The sequence below is a fragment of the Barbus barbus genome (assembly GCF_936440315.1).
Source record: "Barbus barbus genome assembly, chromosome: 25".
NCBI lineage: Eukaryota > Metazoa > Chordata > Actinopteri > Cypriniformes > Cyprinidae > Barbus > Barbus barbus.
The window spans coordinates 23,680,005-23,699,450 of NC_136753.1; the positions used below are offsets into that span (position 1 = coordinate 23,680,005).

Genomic DNA, 19,446 nt, shown 5'->3' on the forward strand with positions numbered 1-19,446 from the left:
AAGGCTGGTGATTCGGAGGCCAGCCACCCGCCTTGTCATCTGATTACCCTCAGCTTCGTTAGGGTTTCCTGTAGAGCAGAGTCGTCCGAAGGTCACGCATGAAAGCGCCATTTGATCACAGAGCAGTCTGCTCATTCGTACTACAAATGCTTACAAAAATATTGACCAACGTTCCAAGGACCGTGCAAATTGTTCCCAAAACACAAGCGATGGAGATAGTCAGAACATGCAAGATGTTATGGTCTTTGAAAATGTTGACAATGAATCTTGGAGAATGTCTGGACTGCATCCAAAACGTACTTGCCTATTTGAGGTAGTCTATAGTACACAAATGTTTTGTAATAATGGTAAATAAATCATTAACTATCAACATTATCAAATAGAGCAAATGTTTCCAAATGTTTTGCCAATTTTTAAGCACCTATGTCATCCTGTCTAACCTAAATATGGGAAAAGCTGGATGTATAAATGTTTTCAAATGCACTTTGGTAACATTTAAAATGTCTATTTTCTAATGCACAATGTTAAAATATTAATAATTATGATTAAGTGAGAGGAATGCATTAAGTGGGGAGATGGTTAACTCTTAAAGGGGTCATATGATGCGATTTCAAGTTTTCCTTTCTCTTTGGAGTCTTTCAAGCTGTTAGCGCACAGATGAGATCCCTAAAGTTGCAACTAAAGTCTCAAACCCAAAGAGATATACTTTATAAAAGTTATGACTCGTCCACGCCCTCCTACAGCTTCCCCCCCACGTCTACGTCACAATGTGGCGTAATGCCGTAATGCTGCCAAAATGTTCACGCAAAGTAAGAAGACGTGGTTGCAGTAACCGCGGTAGTTTTGATGCAGCCATGTCAGGGAGACACTGTGTGTTTCTATGCCAAAGCAAAAGCACTTTATTTGTCCTTCCGAAAGTAAATGCAATTAGGAATCATTGGTTAAGATGTTTACAACACAACAGCACAACCCAAAAGTTCGAATTTGTACAAAGTATTTAGTGTACGACAGTTTCGTGAACCTAGTAGAGTACAAGGCTGGCTATACATGAAGGCTATTTCTAAAAATAAAAAAAAAGGGTCAATTCTGACTTTTCTATGACAATCTGGCGCTCCTGAATCAGCGACTGCAAGTATGTTTCGCTATTAGTTCAAGTATTTGCTATTGACTGTTCAAATGCAGAGTTTTGTGAGCAACGCATCGTGTGTGTGTGTGTGTGTGTGCGTGTGTGTGTGAGGGGAACAGGGTCACATCACAGCGGAGTGTACAGCCAGTCAGAAATCGTCTTAACCATGGTTTGTGTACTGCAAATACATACGCAAAAAAAAAAGAAAGAAATCAAAGCCCTGACATTCACCCGAGGTCACTGCTTATGGATTAAAAATGTGATTTCCGTGTCAAGACATGAAAGTCTAAGCATAGACACAAACAGATTATTTAATCCTCAGTTGTACAAATTAAAAAACATCACACCAAAAACATGGGCCTTCAGAGAGGAATGTGGACACATCTGCTTAGGAAAAGAACGAGTTTGTGAAGAACGACGGTCTTGGTCTCTCTTTTTTCTTTAAAACACATACCTTTTACCTTCAGAATGTGGCCAAACATGTGGTTCTCATTTTCTAAGCTTAGTTAAAGTGATAATGTTCAAAAATATAACAGTGATGGATTCAAATCGCTTTAAAAATAAAACAGGAAATTTAAGGGGAATTAAATGTGAGGGCAAAGCATGGACAAAAATTTGTTATATTAACATCGCTAACAAATCAAATGGCTCGTAACCATGAAGTGCAAACTGAAGAAATGTGTAGTGAACTAGCACCTTAACAGTAAGGTTAAGCACATTAAGACCAACAATAGTAGATTCTAATCTTTCTCACGCCATTAGAAAAACATTCATGGTCCTGTTTCCTGTGCTTTTCGGCTCTGTCTTAGATCCAGAGCAGACGTAGAGCCGGAAGACAGCTGGAAGAGGATTTATGTATTTCTGGCACCAAACCAAGGAATTTAGAAGCAGTATCACATAGTTTGGTAACAAATTTTTTATAATGTTCAACTCATCTAAAACAAGATTATTAACACTAAAAACCCAGAAATTATTGATTTTAGAGTCAAAGTTTTACATAAGTCCGACTGTATCTATTATAAGATATCTCACACCATATAACAATATTGACATTATAAGAACACATCAACATATACATTCACCTTGCAAGACAATTTTGGCATGTCTCCTCTCACCATTTCATAAAAAAGGGATTTTGCCTCCATTTCTTCTATTCATGTTTATGGTGTTCATGGCTTAGTTCCACACTGTCTCATTCTGAATTTAAGGTGGGCATCTCTCAAGTTGGATTAGGAAACTGAGGATAAAAAGAGAGGTAAGGAGGAGAGAGGGACAGTGCAGGAGAAAGTGAGGAAGAAAAGGACAGTGGTGCGGAGAGAGTTTGAGTTGAAGGGAGAGAGTCTACAAAGGAGTGTTTGTCAAGCTGCCCGGCGTGTGAGAAACCTGATGCCTCACTGCAGATGTGGCCAGGTTTATTTAACACCACCTACCAAGTCCAAAAGGGCCCACTATATCCATTCTCATAATACTCCACCCTAAACCGCCTCTTCTATAGCTACTAAACCCACCATGGTGATCTACGGCCATGCTATCCATCCATCTGTTTCATGTCTGACCCAACATTTCCTCGACATCTCCAAGGTCTAGCCCTCAATATGACTCCCCGTAATGCTGCCGAACTCCGCATTGCAAAGGCCCATCTGCAGTCTCCGTGTGAAGTCAGAAAGCTTTGCCCCAAGAGTGTAAGACTTTGACCCAAGCCTCTGTTGTTTGCCTCTTTTTGACCCTCACAAACCAGTCACAGTGTGTCCAGAAATTCTCCTGTGCTTTATCCAGTTCCACATTGCTCTAAGGTGCTGCCAACTCAAACACGGCAATGATTATTTTCACACAGTAAGAGTAACAGACGAGGTTGATGACAAATGGAAAAGTATGAATAAAAGTGAAATAATTTGGCTAGATTTCTGTCGGAAAACCAATAAATTAAAACTCGCCTGCGGTCAGGTGAAAGTTTAAACTGTGGTCCACAGTGACTCATTGTCTGAAAAGGTCTTGGAGGACAGTATTGCACTTCGGTTGCACCATGTTTTAATTTCCAGAACAATCAAAAACAGTTAAAATAACCAGTTCACAAGAAACATGCACTCTGTCACCAGGCTGTACATCACAATAAAGCAAAGTATCCAGGATTCAACCAGCTAACCACATAAAAGTCTTCAACAGTCTTAAAAGCCTAAGTATTGAGAAACACTCTTAGCAACTACATGGATTGTTGCATTTCGAAAAAACATCACAACACAATTTGCAAGCAAGTTTTACAATCTGGGCCAATACGGGAGGCATTAATGTATACTTAGTGTATTCTTCAGCCAGTTTTCATTGCCAGGACAACTGCCATCAATACAAAGTAACTGTCAACATGACTACAGCTAGCTAACTGAATCAAATGTCAATCCTGCTCCTGAATGGCCATCTTCCTCAGTTCAGCTTCTGCTCCAATATAACTGCCTGAAAGCTTCTAGAGTCCAGCAAACCTGGATTAGCCGGTCCTCTGCAGCACGGTAGCCATCCAGGAACAGGACACCCCTGCATCTGAAGGTGTATGGAAGTAACAAAAGAACGCACATCAAGAATAATACACAACAGGACCATGCAGTTGCCCAAGCATCCGATTACTTGCCTAGTTTCAGGCTGAACCCTGGTCAAAATCTGAGTGTTAAAATTATTATACATTTGATAGTTGCTCTTGACATTAGAAACTCAACTGGTAGTCCATTGCAACTCTCTTGTTGGGGAATTCAAGCAAAATTTGAACAGCTATTGAGAATTGAGAACATAGGGCATTTACAAAGCACACAAAAGTACCTACTGATACAACAGGACAATATATTGGACTATCCAGTTCCCACTTTGTCACATTAAGTCAAACAAATTTCTCTGTTGCTAAACTGAAAGACGCAGGAAGTCTACAATCAAATGGAGAAGGTACGTGTGAAAGGAGTACATCTCTTTCAGTGGAACAGGGACGCACACGGTAGGTCCACCAGGACAATAACATGACTTGGGAATACTGCTTTCACTCATTTACATGAGAAGGGTGCACAGCGGTTGCTGGTTCCACTTTGTTTGGGGTGTGAAAGACTGCTTTCTTAAACGGCTCTTGAAAAGAAAGCTTGTCAGGCTAGGAATGAAGGAATTCTCCACCAACTCATGTTGTCTGGATTTAAAAGGAGTTTGATTATTGAGGCCTGCCAACACAAAGACTTAAACCATCGAACTCAGACCAGCTATGTTTAAATTGTAGTCAAATGGAAGACTCAACTGAACTATTATTGACTTCACTTGTCCCTGAGCTGAAACACTAGACCAGGAACACCCAAAAATGACAAGAAATCTTGTAGTAGTAGGTTATGATGGGTAACCAGATGTGAGACATACAACAAATGCAATAGTCTTCTTAAGTCCAAAACATACTATGCAAGTAAGAGTGTTTTAGCTATGCCAGTTAGGTTTAACAAAACGTGTAAAAATGCAATTTACAATGTAAAGCAAGTAGGTTACCCACTACATTTTCAGCATTGCTGCATTTCTCTTCTATGCTAGCTACCAGAATAGTAACACACCTGGTTTAAAGACTAAGACATTGGAAATTAAATATATATCCCCCTACTAGTGAATGTTACTTGTGCAGTAATGCAACAACAACAGCTGGGCCACATGTTTGCATTGCACTGGGCAAGTATTCAAGTCTGCATATGCTTCTGGCATTGCAATAGTCATGTTAAGTACAGCAAAACTATACATCTGTTGGGAGGAAGGACAGATAAGTGTAGTCTTGTACTTTGGTGAGTTATGACAGGAAATAGGACTTCAGTTCTCAGCTTGGGCTGCAACGTGCTTACTTTAATCATGAGCTAGCTGCTGAAATATGGTGAAAACCAAGCTTAAATTATAGAACAGACATTCAATAAGTACATTTACAAGATCACTGTGGCTGCGCGTCCATAAAAAGAGGGAGTGAGCAGAAAATTACCTTTATGTCCAAGTCTTAAAACAGGAAGACTGTGTTCATGTGTTCTCATAAAAGTTGATGGATTCATAAATGATCTGACTCCTTGATACCATATTTGGTGAAAATCACAGACGATAAGACGTCTCAACTCAGATACCCAGCCACCAAAAAATTACGAGTTTCCTTATATGAACAAAATAAAATAATGATTTGTCCATTCCTATTGATTTACTGTGATATACAGAGCCACGAGTTGAAAGCCCAGCGAAAGTCAACAAGTGGCCTTACCGCAGAGAGCAGTTTGTGGAAGCCTTCTCTTCTTCTTGTGCATTACAGATGGCTGAAACAATCCATAATGCAGACATGTTCTTTTTCAACATCTACCACACTTTCCTGACTTGGACAGGCTACATTTCTCAGGTCCTGCTGAGGGTATTCAATGTGGGCTGTAATTAACAGGCCTGGGGCCTGGCCTGCATTACTGAGGGCAACAAGAAGGAAACGACTGCCTATTACTTCACAACTGAGGGCCTGTTAATCAGCCTATTAGTGTTTAATTGAGGGTAGTTAATTAGAGAGGCTATGGGGGTGGGGGGCTTGCATGGAGGGTGGGTGGTTGACGGGGTCTGACTGTGAAAGCAGCTGGGAAGGCAACCTGAGACTATTGTTACTGATATGTTTACACAAGCCTGGTGATTGATTGGAAAGACAATTAGCCTTAATTATACCTACATATCCCCCCTCTCTAAACCTTTTAGAAGCTATAAATTATACCCACAACTTCTTAAAATAGAGAAAAAGCCTGCTGAACAGAATTCACATTTACAGTAGACTAAGCCATATTTAGCGACTCCTTGATAGGCAGTTTCAAGAAGTTCTATATTGGTCTGAAAGGAATAGTGATAATATTTGATATCCAGATATATAACTTGTATGGCTTTTTTATCTGGCAATTTCTTGGCTAATCTGAGATTAACAGCATTGGCCCATGATAAAATTTACGTGGCCAGTTGACAAATGCTGTAGAAATTGTTACAATGCAACTACTACTACTAACAACAAAAATGTTATTTTAATCATCATTCTTCTTCTTCTTACAATTAATGCAAGCTATTAAGCATTATAAAATTAAAAGACATGACATGCTCTGTTTCTCTAGCAATGCCCATTGTCTTCACCAGTGGTGGCTAAAATGATTAGAACACTAGTATTTTTTACCAGCTAAAAAATGGTTTTCAGTCAGTTATTTCTGTCTTTTGCTGTGGTGTGTCAGTAGGAAATATCAGTTTACATTTCCAAACATTTGTTTTGCCATTAATTGTAATAATCTAGGGAGATTTTTTGTTTGCACAAGGAGTCTGGCAACAGCCAGAGCTCCACATAAAGATCTGATCTCATCATCATCTTCAGTGACATGAAGAAACAGAACAAACTGAGACAGACTAAATCCAGAAGAACTGTGGCAACGTCTCCAAGATGCTTTAAGAAACCTACTTGCAAAGCTACCTGAAAAACTATGCGCAAGTGCTCCAAGGGCACTTTAAACGCAAAGGATGGTCACACCAAATGTTGATTTAATTTAGTTAATAGAAGTTAATTGACAAATAAAATCTATTTATGACATTATTTTTGACAGGATCCTCATTTTACAGCATTTTTATGCAAGTGCCTAAAACGTGTGCAAACAAAAATCTTACTGTATTATGAATGTTTGGAAATGTAAACTGATATTTCCTACTGACACACTACAGCAAAAGATAGAAATAACTGACTTAAAACCATTTTTTAACTGGAGAAAATACTACTGTTCTAATAATTTTGGCCACCACTGTATACACAAAATCATACATACACCACAGCACTGTCCATTTCATTCACACATGCTCTGCTATAGAAGAAGCCAAGACCAGAAGCCTATTATATCCCTTTTAAGACTTCCAATGGATTTAATGTCCTGTAATAAGCTAAGTCAGCCATTCCAGTCAACTGGAAAGCAGCTCTCCGCTGGGACTAACAGTCTTACTTGCCTATTCTCCTTCTCCCTGCTAACTTCCATCTAGAAAAAAGACAGAGGCACAAATCCAATAGAGTCTTTGACAAAGGCTTTCTTCTTGCCATCAGATGCCAAATAACATGTGATACTGCCCAGTGAACTAGCTGCCACCTCTGATTAGCTCTGTTGGACTAGGTCAGAAATAACACGAGAGAACCTTGTGGCACATTCCACGCTAAAGATGACATGTGCTGTGATATCTTAGTTGTCAAGGAAGAAGGGTGGAGACTGGACACTGCAGGGCGGCCCCATGCTGGGTTGACCTGACTTTGTGTCCCTGAGGAAACTAAGAACACGTTTTCCTGATTCAAAAATGTACTGGTCATAAAGTCCAGAGTGGGAGAGATTAAGGTTAATATCGGTTTCAGTGGAGAGTATACTGGATGAGTTAGAGTAAAAAAAATGAACAGTACTCTAATACAATTATAAATTTTGTATTAATATTACCAAGAATTGTCATTAAGAACAAATACATAAATCAGTGTGTAGACTCCAGATGCAGTATAATGACAAACGTGTTGGAAAATTTGCATTAGTGTTTTGCTAATTTAGTCTTAGTGTTCACTAAGAATTGTGATCAAAGATTGACAGGTGAATTAGGAACATTTTGAATCCAAGCCCATTCTAAACCACTCCACCCAAAACAAAACCAAAGAAAGATCCTAAGGGACTACCAAGCCTATATCATCTGAAGTTTAAATACATTTCCCTCAAAGACTCAGTGCATCCCGAATCTCCCTTTCTATAAAACCAACTGCACATTTTATTCATATTTTCCTGCTCTGTCCTTCATTACAGCGGTGATCTACAAGGTTCTTCTTAATCATCAGTGGACAAGAATGCTAACAACCTGAGTTCAAAGGACTGAGGCCTCATCTGCATGCTAGCAATGGGCCCCATCCTCTCCAGACTCTTAACATATCTATTCAAGCTGCCACTCTTTTCATGTTGCCACTCACCCCTCACGCCATTTAACGCCACATCTGACAGCGAGCACACACTAAAATAACTGAAAGCACCATTGGGTGTTAAGTGGTGCACTGTGGGTAACCTTACAGCTATATAGAGTCAGAAAAAGATAAAGAACCACTGGTGTTACTAGAAGGCTGCACATGCGTTATATGTATTTGAAACAAATTTTAAACAAGACAGTTATTTTGCTATTAAAACATCTGTCCAAGCGCTCTTGTATTTGAGGAGGATGCAAAACTAGCATGGCATGATCTTTAGGAAATGTAATTGGCCAAATAAAATGCTAATTAAAAGCAATAATCAATATATACTATAATGACAAAATCATGGCAAATGTTTCTCAAATATTCCCAGCCATACTCAACTCTTGTTTGATAACAACCAATCTTCTGTTATGTTGGGGATCTTGCTTCTTTCAGATGGCAAACACTGGCTTCTCAGTGGAGCTGCTTTTTAAAGTCTAGTTGTTGTTCAACCTCTGACCTTGGTCTGTTTGCAGGCTTTTACAAGGTGACATTTACAACCTAGTCTATCTCCATGACCTCTTTCTACCCCAACACATCCAATGCTCCTTAAAATAGCCCTGACCTACACTTGGATATCAAAAAAGACATGGTTTTATGACAAAAACACATTAAAACAAGCAGCTAAAGGTACTATAGCCATGTACTGTACTCCCAACACCCCTTAGGTGGAAATGAAATTGAAAATGTGCGTTAGCTGCACCGAACAGTATACTTAAAGGTGGTGTGTGCCATTTTGTTGTGGTTAAAATACTTTCTATCCCAGCTAGATGTTTAGAGACAACTATGACTAAGCCATTTGTGGGTTGATTTCCCAGACAAGTGTAAACACTGTAACTCGGCAGCACTTTAACATTGCTCTGTTTATTTGAGAGGTCTGAAATGTAAACTTATGGCTCAACCAATTGCGAATGGTGTAAGACTACCTGTTTTACCGTACAATGGCAGACTGGGGTCCATGTTTGGAAAACTACTTCATTTGGTGATGCTAGTGCACATCATTTTTAAAATTTAAAATCTTTTTTTTACTGTTAAAAATGTAGAATAGCACAAATTAGTTTAAAAAATGTTAACAAGTACATCATTTTTTATTCTAATGTGAGGACAACTGACTGCAATCTTTTTCTAGGCATCCCTGTGATATACAAACAATCACAATTTAAAGTTGAGCTCTGGAATAAAGATGTTTTTCAAAACACAAGCGCTGTGTTAAATCCAATCATGCATAAAACTGTCGCAGGCAAACACAACTACTATGTGTGAAGCTTTTCGAACAGTGTGGAGCGCAAACACAGCACTGTTTCTTTCCTTCCCTTTTTACATCTTTTTTTTATGAGAAAATAAATGTCTACAGCGAACAAGGCGCTATTCATCCGCTGAATTATCTGAGCCTGCCTCTCTGGTGCTTAACAGGGACATCTGCCATGATACTCCTCCATCGAACAGCCGTGGGAGCTTCTAGATCTTTATGGTCATGTCATGTATGTGCACATAACATCTCTGAGGCCAAAAGAAGATGAAGAATAAGGGGATTTCTCATGACTTTCCCAATACCCTCCCTATAAGATATGAGCAATTAAACATTCCTTCACTTTCTATAAAGTCGGGCAGTGAAATTAATTTGGGCTCGTTCATAAGGGCCAGATGATCGGTGAAGTGTGTTCCTGACTGAAATTTCTCATGTTCGCTCAGTGAGTCACCCATCACTACTGCTGTCAAGAACATGTGCACAAAGCCCACTGAATACCGTGATGGCCCTGCTCACCCTATGACAAAAATTCACACGCTCCGCCTGGATGCTCTCAGCATAGATGCTGTCGCAACTCCAGAATGCATTGTACTGATCAGTGAATACCAATCACCCAACAGTCTCTCGCTTGAATGGTAAACAGCATAAAATAAACTCAAAGAGGCTCTGGCATATATTTGATAACAAGATAGCATTATAACACCCCTTTCAAACAGCAGAAACATTATTAAAGTAGGTTTAAATGAGCCACGACTGTTACGATGCAATTTGTTAACGTGTTCTATGATGTTGCTGGTTGTTTAAAAAATGGGTCCTGATAATATGCTGATACTTATTTTCATGTAATGCTAAGTAATATATTTAAAATACACTTATTTCAAACTAAGTATAGTTCAAATCTATTAACAAACTTATGGACATATCGCTCAATATAAAAAGTATGATTAAACATTTTTGGGAGTACCACTTATATACAATGCACATTTCTTAATATTAAGCCTAAAATGTGTTTTAATTTCACTATTGATGAGGATAGTATGATCTTTGATAAATATCATACTTTAAATGCAAACTATTTAAAGTGTACCGGAAGTATACTTGCGATAGTTCCACTTTAGCACAATCATATATATTCAGTATATTTTAGTTGGACTTCAGCACTACTTCTGAACAATTAAAATGCAGTACAAAATTAGTTGTTTAGATGTTACAAGTCAATTGAGGAATCACAACATTATAGTATAAAGTGAAATTAAATTTTTAGATTTGCTAGAGATTAAAATTTAACAGCGTTACTAAAAGATGACGTTACAGCAAATAATGGTAAAAATTTGGATAAAATGGCCTTCACAATACTGATGGATTTTTAAAAAAAATTACTTGATGAATTTTGGCCACTACGATGAAACTTATATATTGGGCATTAATTAAACCTTTTGAAAAAAAAAAGGAAAATTGACTTTAAAGAAACTTAAAAGGATATCATAATTTTACATCAACAACATGCAGCAAGGTGCTAAACCTCAACATGACAGTAACATTTTTGACATCTATACACAATTGCCAAGGAATACATGTGTATCCAAATGAGCTGAGGGGGAAAAAAAGGAAATAAATGGAGAATCCGTATGATGGATGAAAAAATGTTGATGTAGCAAGAGAGACTGAGGAGTGCTGGGGCCTGGAGGAAGATATTTTAAACAGCAAACTCCAGCTGAGTCTAACTCTCATGGGCTATGAAGGATAGGACTACAGGGTGTTGGTTTAAAAATGTACAAGTGAAATTTCAATGGAAACAAAAGTGCTGTAAGCAGTTTTGCTTTAATTCTTCCCCTGTGATTGTATTTCTACAGAAAGTCATTTCTCAAGTCAATATAATTAAATATGCGATACCACCTGAGGCACTAAAGTAACGCTAGAATCCATATTTGGATCTCAGATACCACATTATCTCAGGTGTCAACGATAGCAAGAAAAGCATTATTGCATCCTTTTCGAATGGCGGAAACATTATTAAAGTAATTTCAAAATCGCCGATAAATCTCCTGAAGGAAGCAGAAAATGTTATTCTCATGTACACATGATCCAAACTGACTGCACAGGGTGGGAACAGCTTTGCATTGTGGGAGAGAGTTTCTGACTATAAATTTTAAGGGTCTACTCAATAGACTGACCTAGGGCTCTGTGCTTCATGTTCCTCATGCATTTACATCCTCTGGCACGCATGCTGACTCACCTTAATTATTCAAAAGACAAAGACAAAAAGTGACTTTCTAGGTCTAGTGCCATCCTAGAGCAAAATATCTTGAAAAAGCTTACACTACAATGAAAATACTAAACCAGTCACCGATAACCCTTCTCAAATATCTATGTATTGTTAAGTTAATGTCCTTTTTTTAAAAAAAAGAAAAAGCAGAGATGTAGGTGACATCCGCAAAAACCACAAGGAACACTCTCGGATATCACGGCAAAGCAGCAGTTGGCTGGCTAAGCACAATCCAAAGCTTTTCCCCTCACTCTGGCCCCTTCCTCCAAGTAAGACATACTAGCAAATTTCCGCCCAATGCATTAACCAATCTGGGACTCAAGCGTCCCCCAGTTTAGTGGTCTTAAGTCACCAGGCGCCGAGTGCATTACTGTCGCCTTAGGTGGCTCAATCTATCCATTGTCTCAAGAGCTTACGGCATATCTAAACGAACAGGAGAGTTTAAGACACTTACGGTTAGCACACTGCATGTGGCTGCACTTAAAGGTTAGTATAAGAGTAGGCATGACTTCCTCATCCTACATACTGCATATACTGACGTCAAGCACAAATTAACAAATCTCGCAACCAAAAAGTGATGTTTTCAACTAACTCGAGGAGAAAAAAATCTTGCGGTGAAAGCTACCATTTCGTTGAATGATGATTCGACTACACAAAGTGAAAATATTTACATTAACTTAGCTAAACAATTGCACAGACCCAGGCCATATTTATAACATGCTACAGAGAACTCAATGCAATCGTTGTACCACACTTGAGTTTCATGCTGCTATAAAAGCATCCTTTGTAGGGCTGACTTTCTATGCACCCTTAAAAGTGACCACTGGGAACTTTTGGCCTTTGTAAACAGTCCAGATGATTGTTCCAAGGTAAGAGAGAGTCTTCTGACCCGAAGCCAGCCAGGAAGGATTCCTTTACAAGTCAGTAAACAACATCTAATAAATTTCAATGAACAACCAAATGGAGATACTCTGAAATAGTCAGGGCTGGAAAATTTTTAACAGGACGTTTTTAACAGGAATTTTGTAAAAGCATTTACCTCCAAGCCATTTTTAGGGTATAACATTCATTAAATATTTTATTTACAGGTATTTATGTTCAACACCGGCTTGTACAACTGTTCCTTTCAGGATGAGCTGTAATTGGCAAAAACTTTGTCCTGACATGATGCAACACGTTTAAAGTTTCTGTCCCAACCAGCCATGACTGACATTGCACTACACATCTAATTGGTCCAAAATCTCCATAACTGTGAATGCATATCATATACGTTATGATTGGCTCTATTTGCGCCACTATGCACAACAATTTCATTTTTAGCATGGAAAGGAAATCTTAAATAAATCTCTCAAGTTGTTGCAGTGAATCTTGGTTAGGCCAGAGTATCTGGCATAAAACAGAGGCATTTACCTCCATTATCCTGTCATGGATCAGCAAACCCCCTTCTTTATCCGCCGGTCCATTTTCCACAATCTTCGACACAAAGATTCCTTCATTCGAAGTGCCATCTTTATTATCCTGCAATTCAACAACAAGGCAGCAATATTTAGCTAAAAAAAGATCAATAGATCTGAATTACCAGCCAATAAACCTCTTAAACTTTGGTTATAGGCAAAGTAATTTTAATAATTGCAAAATAAAAAAAACTAAATAAATAACAAAGACATACACACTCCCTTTAAGACACATCCAAAACACAAATAATTGTTTGCAGGTGTACAAGCAATGTGCTCCATTGTTTAGCTTCTCTGCAAATGCACTGTCAAATGAAAGGCATATTGTGTTCGTAGGAGGATTGGAGTGACTAAAAAAGATGATTGCCATTCATTATATGAAACTATAACCTGGACTGGAAGGTTATAGCAAAACCTCTGCCAAAATATTGCTAAACCCACCCCCCAGCCACATCAAACCACATTAACTCTGTGCCATGTTGTATGACACTGTGCTGTAATTTTTAATGGAATACTTGAGAAACCGCAGGAAGTCAAACTGTGAACTCTGCAGTTAATTACTGTAAGCCCTTCCCTCTTTCCCGCTGCAACAACAACAACAACATCCTTATTTACCTTTCCCAACTGATTTAGATATGTTGTAGAATAACATTAGGCTACATGAACTCTGTTAATAAAATCAAGTGACCTGATGTCCTAAACTAAAGATGCAGTACTCTAAAAAATAGAAAATGTACAAAATTAAATAAGCATAACATACAAAAATATTTGCCCACTCAATGCTGTGACTGACTAATCAGAATAAAGTATTCCAGAGAGAAAAATAAACATTGCTTCCTACAATTCTTGGCACCTTTGACATTTAAAATGCTTTCTAAATAGGTAGCTCATGAAGTTTTAGGAACAGATCTAAAGACTTACAAGCAGACAGGATGGCTGGCATGTCAAACATTTGCTAGGGAGGGGTCATGGCCACGTTGAAGTAGCTGTACAGTTGCTAAGAGACACAGCCATTTGTGTCACTCATTAGTGACTGACCTCTTCCCCTTTAGCATAAACTCGGCCATAGCAATTTGTGCTATATGCTATAACAGTCGTGAATTTTTATAAATAAATAACGCCTTGTCTTTGTGATGAGGCAACATCTGGGTTTTAGAAGAAGCCTTGGAAACTTGGCTGTAGTAGTAGTTTTCCCCTTTGGAAGGTTTTGCTGCAAAAGTCCAGTTCAGACCAAAGTGCGTCACACTTCTATTTCAGACGAACCACAAACAAACACTTCTTAAAGGGTTTGGTGCTTATTCACACTGATATGGATACCACAACCACCACTTCAGGGTGGACCGACGTACCAAACTGGCACTTTATATGTTAGATATAATTTATGTCTGTATTTCCCCAGTTGCCATTTCCACTTAAAACTTAGTTATCCAGTGATACATTGAGAATCTGAAATAATCATATTTTGCTGTTTATCATCATAATTGATGCTTGGTTAAGACTAGCTCAAAATCTGATAATGTATGTATGGCATGAGATAATCTAGGGACTTAAAATATGTTTATTAAAATGTGTGATCTGAGATTCCTAATTTTTTACATTAGACAAACATCTCTGAGCTAAATTCCTTATTTTAATAATTTATACACATCTGCATGTTCATGGTTCCTTGTTGTCAGTTAATGTCACATGACATGCAGGTAAACAAAGTTTTTTTTTTTTTTTTTTTTTTTTTTTTTTTTAGGATTTAATTAATTATTAGCTTTTCATAAACTCACAAACCCCAGTTTGGGAAACCCTGGAGTAGACCTGGGGCTGAAACAGGAAATAGAATGAGCCAACAGCTAGGTTTCCACCCAAAGTTGCGAATGTAACTTAAGCGCAAAATTGGAATATCACATAAAACATTTGTGATTAAACACCATTTTCATTTGAAATTTCATTTCATTTCATTTTTCGAGTCAAAAGAGAACAAAATCGTCACTTCCTGATAAACTGGCACCAAATATCACCAAGTAGGAGAAGCCACTAAATATAATATTTTTTATAATAAATTACTTGCGCCTCAGTGACCAGCTGAAACACAATAAATGTGGTCATTGGTTTTGGAGGTGGATGCCTCCTGTTTGGGAACAGTTGTAGGAGGCAATTATAGAGAACCTCTTTGACGACAGACTTTGCTCGGCCATTTATTAATGATCAAAACATTTCAAATGCGGTGCAATGAGATCAGTCCGCCGGTTAGTCAGGTTATACAGTCCCATAGCGCAAAGTCACATGATTCAAATGAGGAATTTGTTCATAAAATGTGTTTCCATCTCCCATTATTTGCATTAACAATTTTTCGGAACGAGTCAAAAACCACCTCAAGCAAGCCAAATAAAAAATTTTTTGCAAATTAAATTTGAGAAATTTGGGGTTTCCAATACTCGTTTCTGATGCGATACTTCAATTAAATGCGCATAAAAAACAGGGTGAGAGAAACATAGCTAATGACATAAGATGAAGGTCCAAATATTTCTAAACTTACCGCACATGGCCGTCCCCCAACGATATTGAAGCCTAAAGATCCAGACTCACGATGGAGTATAGCTGTGACACTTTTGGTCTCTCCACCCTGTTAAAAGAGGAAACCATGAACCATTAATTCACACATAATTTTATTTAAAACCTTTGAAAAGTGAAGAACACCAATGAAATTACTGAGCGTTTCCATTTGGGAAGTAGCAACATTTGAGCTTCCAAACGTAATATGTCAAATATAACCCTTCATGGTGTGTTTTTATAGTACAAGCTCTTAAATCATCTGCAGGTATCACGGTTTACATTTGACTGTGACCAAAAGTGGTGTGTGACCAAACAAGTAAAGAGGTACACCTGTTAGAGTCATTAAACATTATGTTCTGCAATCTACATAATTCTTCTAAGCTTAAAGCATCTTGGAAAAGGAGCTGTCAACTGGCTGGAGGCTTTAAGGGTCAATGCCTTGTTCCCTGCTCATTCAGTCGAGTATATTAATACATTTGCAGCAAACGGCTCTCTCAACAGATGAACGACGGAACATGGAGAAACGTGTAGTGTCAGCATTTTATTCCCTGCTTGGGGTGGCACTGCATAGGATCAGCGACTAAAGCAGCTGTCATTTCTGTGGACCACAGAATACAGTGTCTAAATATAATACAGACATCAATGGCATGCATGTACAGTGTCCTCTTTACTATCTTTGCTGAGTGTATGCAATGTATGCCTCCTAGTTAGGAATGCACCCCACTGGACCAGGTCATGGGAACAAGTCCCATAATTCCATGGGAAACAACGTCCGTAGAAGACAGTGACTCCACTTCAAATAACTGCACATCACTGTTGTTTGGTTTTGTCAGTGGATTTCTGCTGTTTCAGTTTGATTACTGTATAAGAACAGGTCAGTTTGGTAAATAATACAAGTGTGGAATGATGTCAGAGCATGACTCATCTAAAGAATAAATTATCTTGAATTGCAAAAACAAACATATACATATATATACTGAATAATACATGCTGAAATGCTCCAGTGATGATTTGAAAACTCATGTGATATCTTTTTTTTCTTCTTCTGGAGCAGCTGGATCAACAGCCCAGTGTTCAGCAGACAGGCCCAATCCTGCAAATGTCAGCTCCCCATCATCGCCCTCCTTTTCCCAGTCCTGCGTTGCTTCAACTCACTTGACTGATGAACCATGTGATGGGAATAGCAAGAGAGACTACATTCCCCAGCAGGAAGGCAGTCGCTGGCACTAAGACATCATTCAGAGCCCGTAAACATGTTCACTCACTGGGAGGTTGCTTTAGCATCTTGTGCTCCTTCATAGAGTGGTCAAGGGAGGTTATCTGTCACAACTGTAACTCACTGACATTTTTCCATGCTCCGATGGTGTCCTGAGGTGAGAATATATTATGGTTAATCTGAAGGGCATCACACATGCCAGAAGATGTCATAGCACTTGATGTAAGGACATACTGCACTAAGAAAAATGTGCCATAGTAAAGTTATTTTTTTTTTCCTTCAAATCTGGCCATGTGCCAAAGTATTCTTTTTAGCACATGGAGTTTGAAATATACACTACATGTACTGATGTACTAAATAAAATACTGTACTTTTGTTAAATTGTATAATCTCGTCATGGTTTAAATATGCTACCATTTTAAGGCAATATCCAAATTAATAATACCTACTTTATAAATTTTCTTGAGTTTTCCGTCAGCGACAAGGCCTCAAGCAGCTTTGGTCTCTAAATGTAACCAAATTTAATGAAGCTTTTCAAACGCCTAAAATGTCTCACACTATGTAACGTTTTCTTCACTGAAACCCACTCTAAACTAGAAGGTTTGCATTAAAACCAGTGAAGTCTATACTTCAAGCCAGCTTAAGCAAAGTGTATTTTGGGGCTGGAGGAAATTCTGACATAAAAAGTCTGATCAATCAAAAAAAAAACTTGTTTTTGCAACTTGCAACAAATAGAAATCTGACATTAATACCAACAAATAAACAAGAAAGCATACAGGTCTAATAATAATAACAACATGGTTTGGCCGAAATATTTTCGTTGGCGGAGAAGTCACTATCCAAATTTTGCCTTAAATGTAAGTCACTGGATATTAATTACTTGTCCAAGCCTGTTTCTAGAACTACAAAAAGCAATATCATCATGTGCAATCGACAAGTTATGTCAACAGGGCTGCGATTACCTGCAGCCTACCGCCCAATCACAACCGATTCCCGCAGGAATCCTCGATGAATGGCAGGCCTTAGGCATCGCTTCGAAAGTCTAAATGAAATTGAATGCAGAGTTTGAAGCTTAACAACTGACTATAAACGTCTAATTAAATAAAGAGAAAGAACAAAATGACATTACAGCTTTTATTCTGAGGGAAAATTAGAGCAAAAAACAAAAACAGCAAAATACTTGTATTTTCAAATTGTAATTTGATTACAGTGGTGGCCAATGCTACGCTTTACCACAGGTTTACTGTAGTAATAAACTATGGTTGCCATGGTAAATGTTTGTAAGAGTACTAAGCTGTTGTGAATATTGTTCTCTTACCTTACACGGTGGAGAGAGGCTCTTGGACAGCGAGTCAATCCTGGCGCTGTATTCAGTGAATTTCTTCTGATACTTCAGCGCTGTCATCTGAAGCTCGTTGTGAACCGCCGACAGTTGAGCCAAAAGTGATTTCTCTCTTTTAGTCGATTTGAGAGCTTGTTTCTTCAGCTCCTTATCCAAGCTGACAACTTTCCCTTGCAGCGCGCCGTTGTGCGCTTTGAGGGCTTTCAAACAGCAGTGGTTGTCCAACTTCTGCTCCTTGTGAGTGAGCATCAATCCGCATCCACTCTCGCATATCCCGACCGCTCTGTAATCACACGATTCACGCATGTGAGCATCCATATCTTTAAGGTTGAGCACTTCGCTGCAGCCCTTATTCCTACATTTGGCAGGGGAATAATCGCACATCTCCGCGTGCTCCGCCAGATGCTGGAGTTTGACGATCTTCTCGCAGCCCCGCGCGTGGTTGTCACATTTAATGTCTAACTTTAATATTAAATTTTTCAGAGGGAGGACGTGGTTGAGCTCTTTGGTGGAGATCCTTTGACATTTGACCGGGCAGCTGCTCTGCTGGACGACCCACGGCAGCACGCAGCCGGCGCAGAAGACGTGACCGCACGGGGTAGTGAGCGGATCCTCCAAAACTTTATTACACAGGTTGCATTTGAAGTCTGGGTCCACAGCCCCCTTGAAACGATCCAACTCAAATCCCATATTTTTAAAAAAAAAGGGAAAATCCAAAACGGAACCGGGACTCCCACAGAATAGCACAGGGGTAATCGCTCTTCGGACTAAGTCATTAGAAGAGCTCAGAGAAACTGAGTAGACTAGTACGAGCACTTCTACTGACTGAACTAATTGCCTGAGACTTCCTATGGGGGAGAGAAGTGTTGCAGATTTGGGTACCGTAACGATCTGAATAACTGCGCACTCAACAAGGTGGCTTAGACTAGCCTAAAAAGTTAAGCCAAACTTAAAATGTATGAAAGTTGTTCACTAAAAAAACATTCATACAAAGAAATATAGTGCAAGCACACTTTTCAAGTGAAACGCTTTAGAAAAAGTTTTGTGTTTTAAATTATAAAACAGTAGATATACACAGAGATCAGGGGCCCGTTTCAATAAAGGACGTTCAACCAACTCGGAGTTTAAACTTGAACTCTGAGTTGACTAACTCTGAGTTTTCGGTTACAGAACAGCTGAACTGAGTTAGTTTACTCAACTCTAAGTAGGTTGACTCTGAGTTAAGCGCGTGCACCACGACTATGAAAAG

The 19,446-nt window shown here is 38.7% G+C and overlaps 1 protein-coding gene across 1 annotated transcript in view; it reads right to left on the bottom strand.

Annotated features, from left to right (window-relative positions):
• Positions 1-19,036, bottom strand: part of LOC306845330 (E3 ubiquitin-protein ligase PDZRN3-B-like) — an 88,101-nt gene extending 69,065 nt beyond the window's left edge. Inside the window, exons 1-3 of the mRNA XM_079378052.1 lie at positions 18,174-19,036; positions 15,623-15,709; positions 13,052-13,159 (exon numbers count right to left, since the gene is read on the bottom strand). Of these exons, the coding sequence (XP_079234178.1) occupies positions 13,052-13,159; positions 15,623-15,709; positions 18,174-18,887 (909 nt within the window). The 5' untranslated portion in view covers positions 18,888-19,036. The remainder of the gene's footprint in view (positions 1-13,051; positions 13,160-15,622; positions 15,710-18,173) is intronic.
• Between the last annotated feature and the right edge of the window lie 410 nt (positions 19,037-19,446).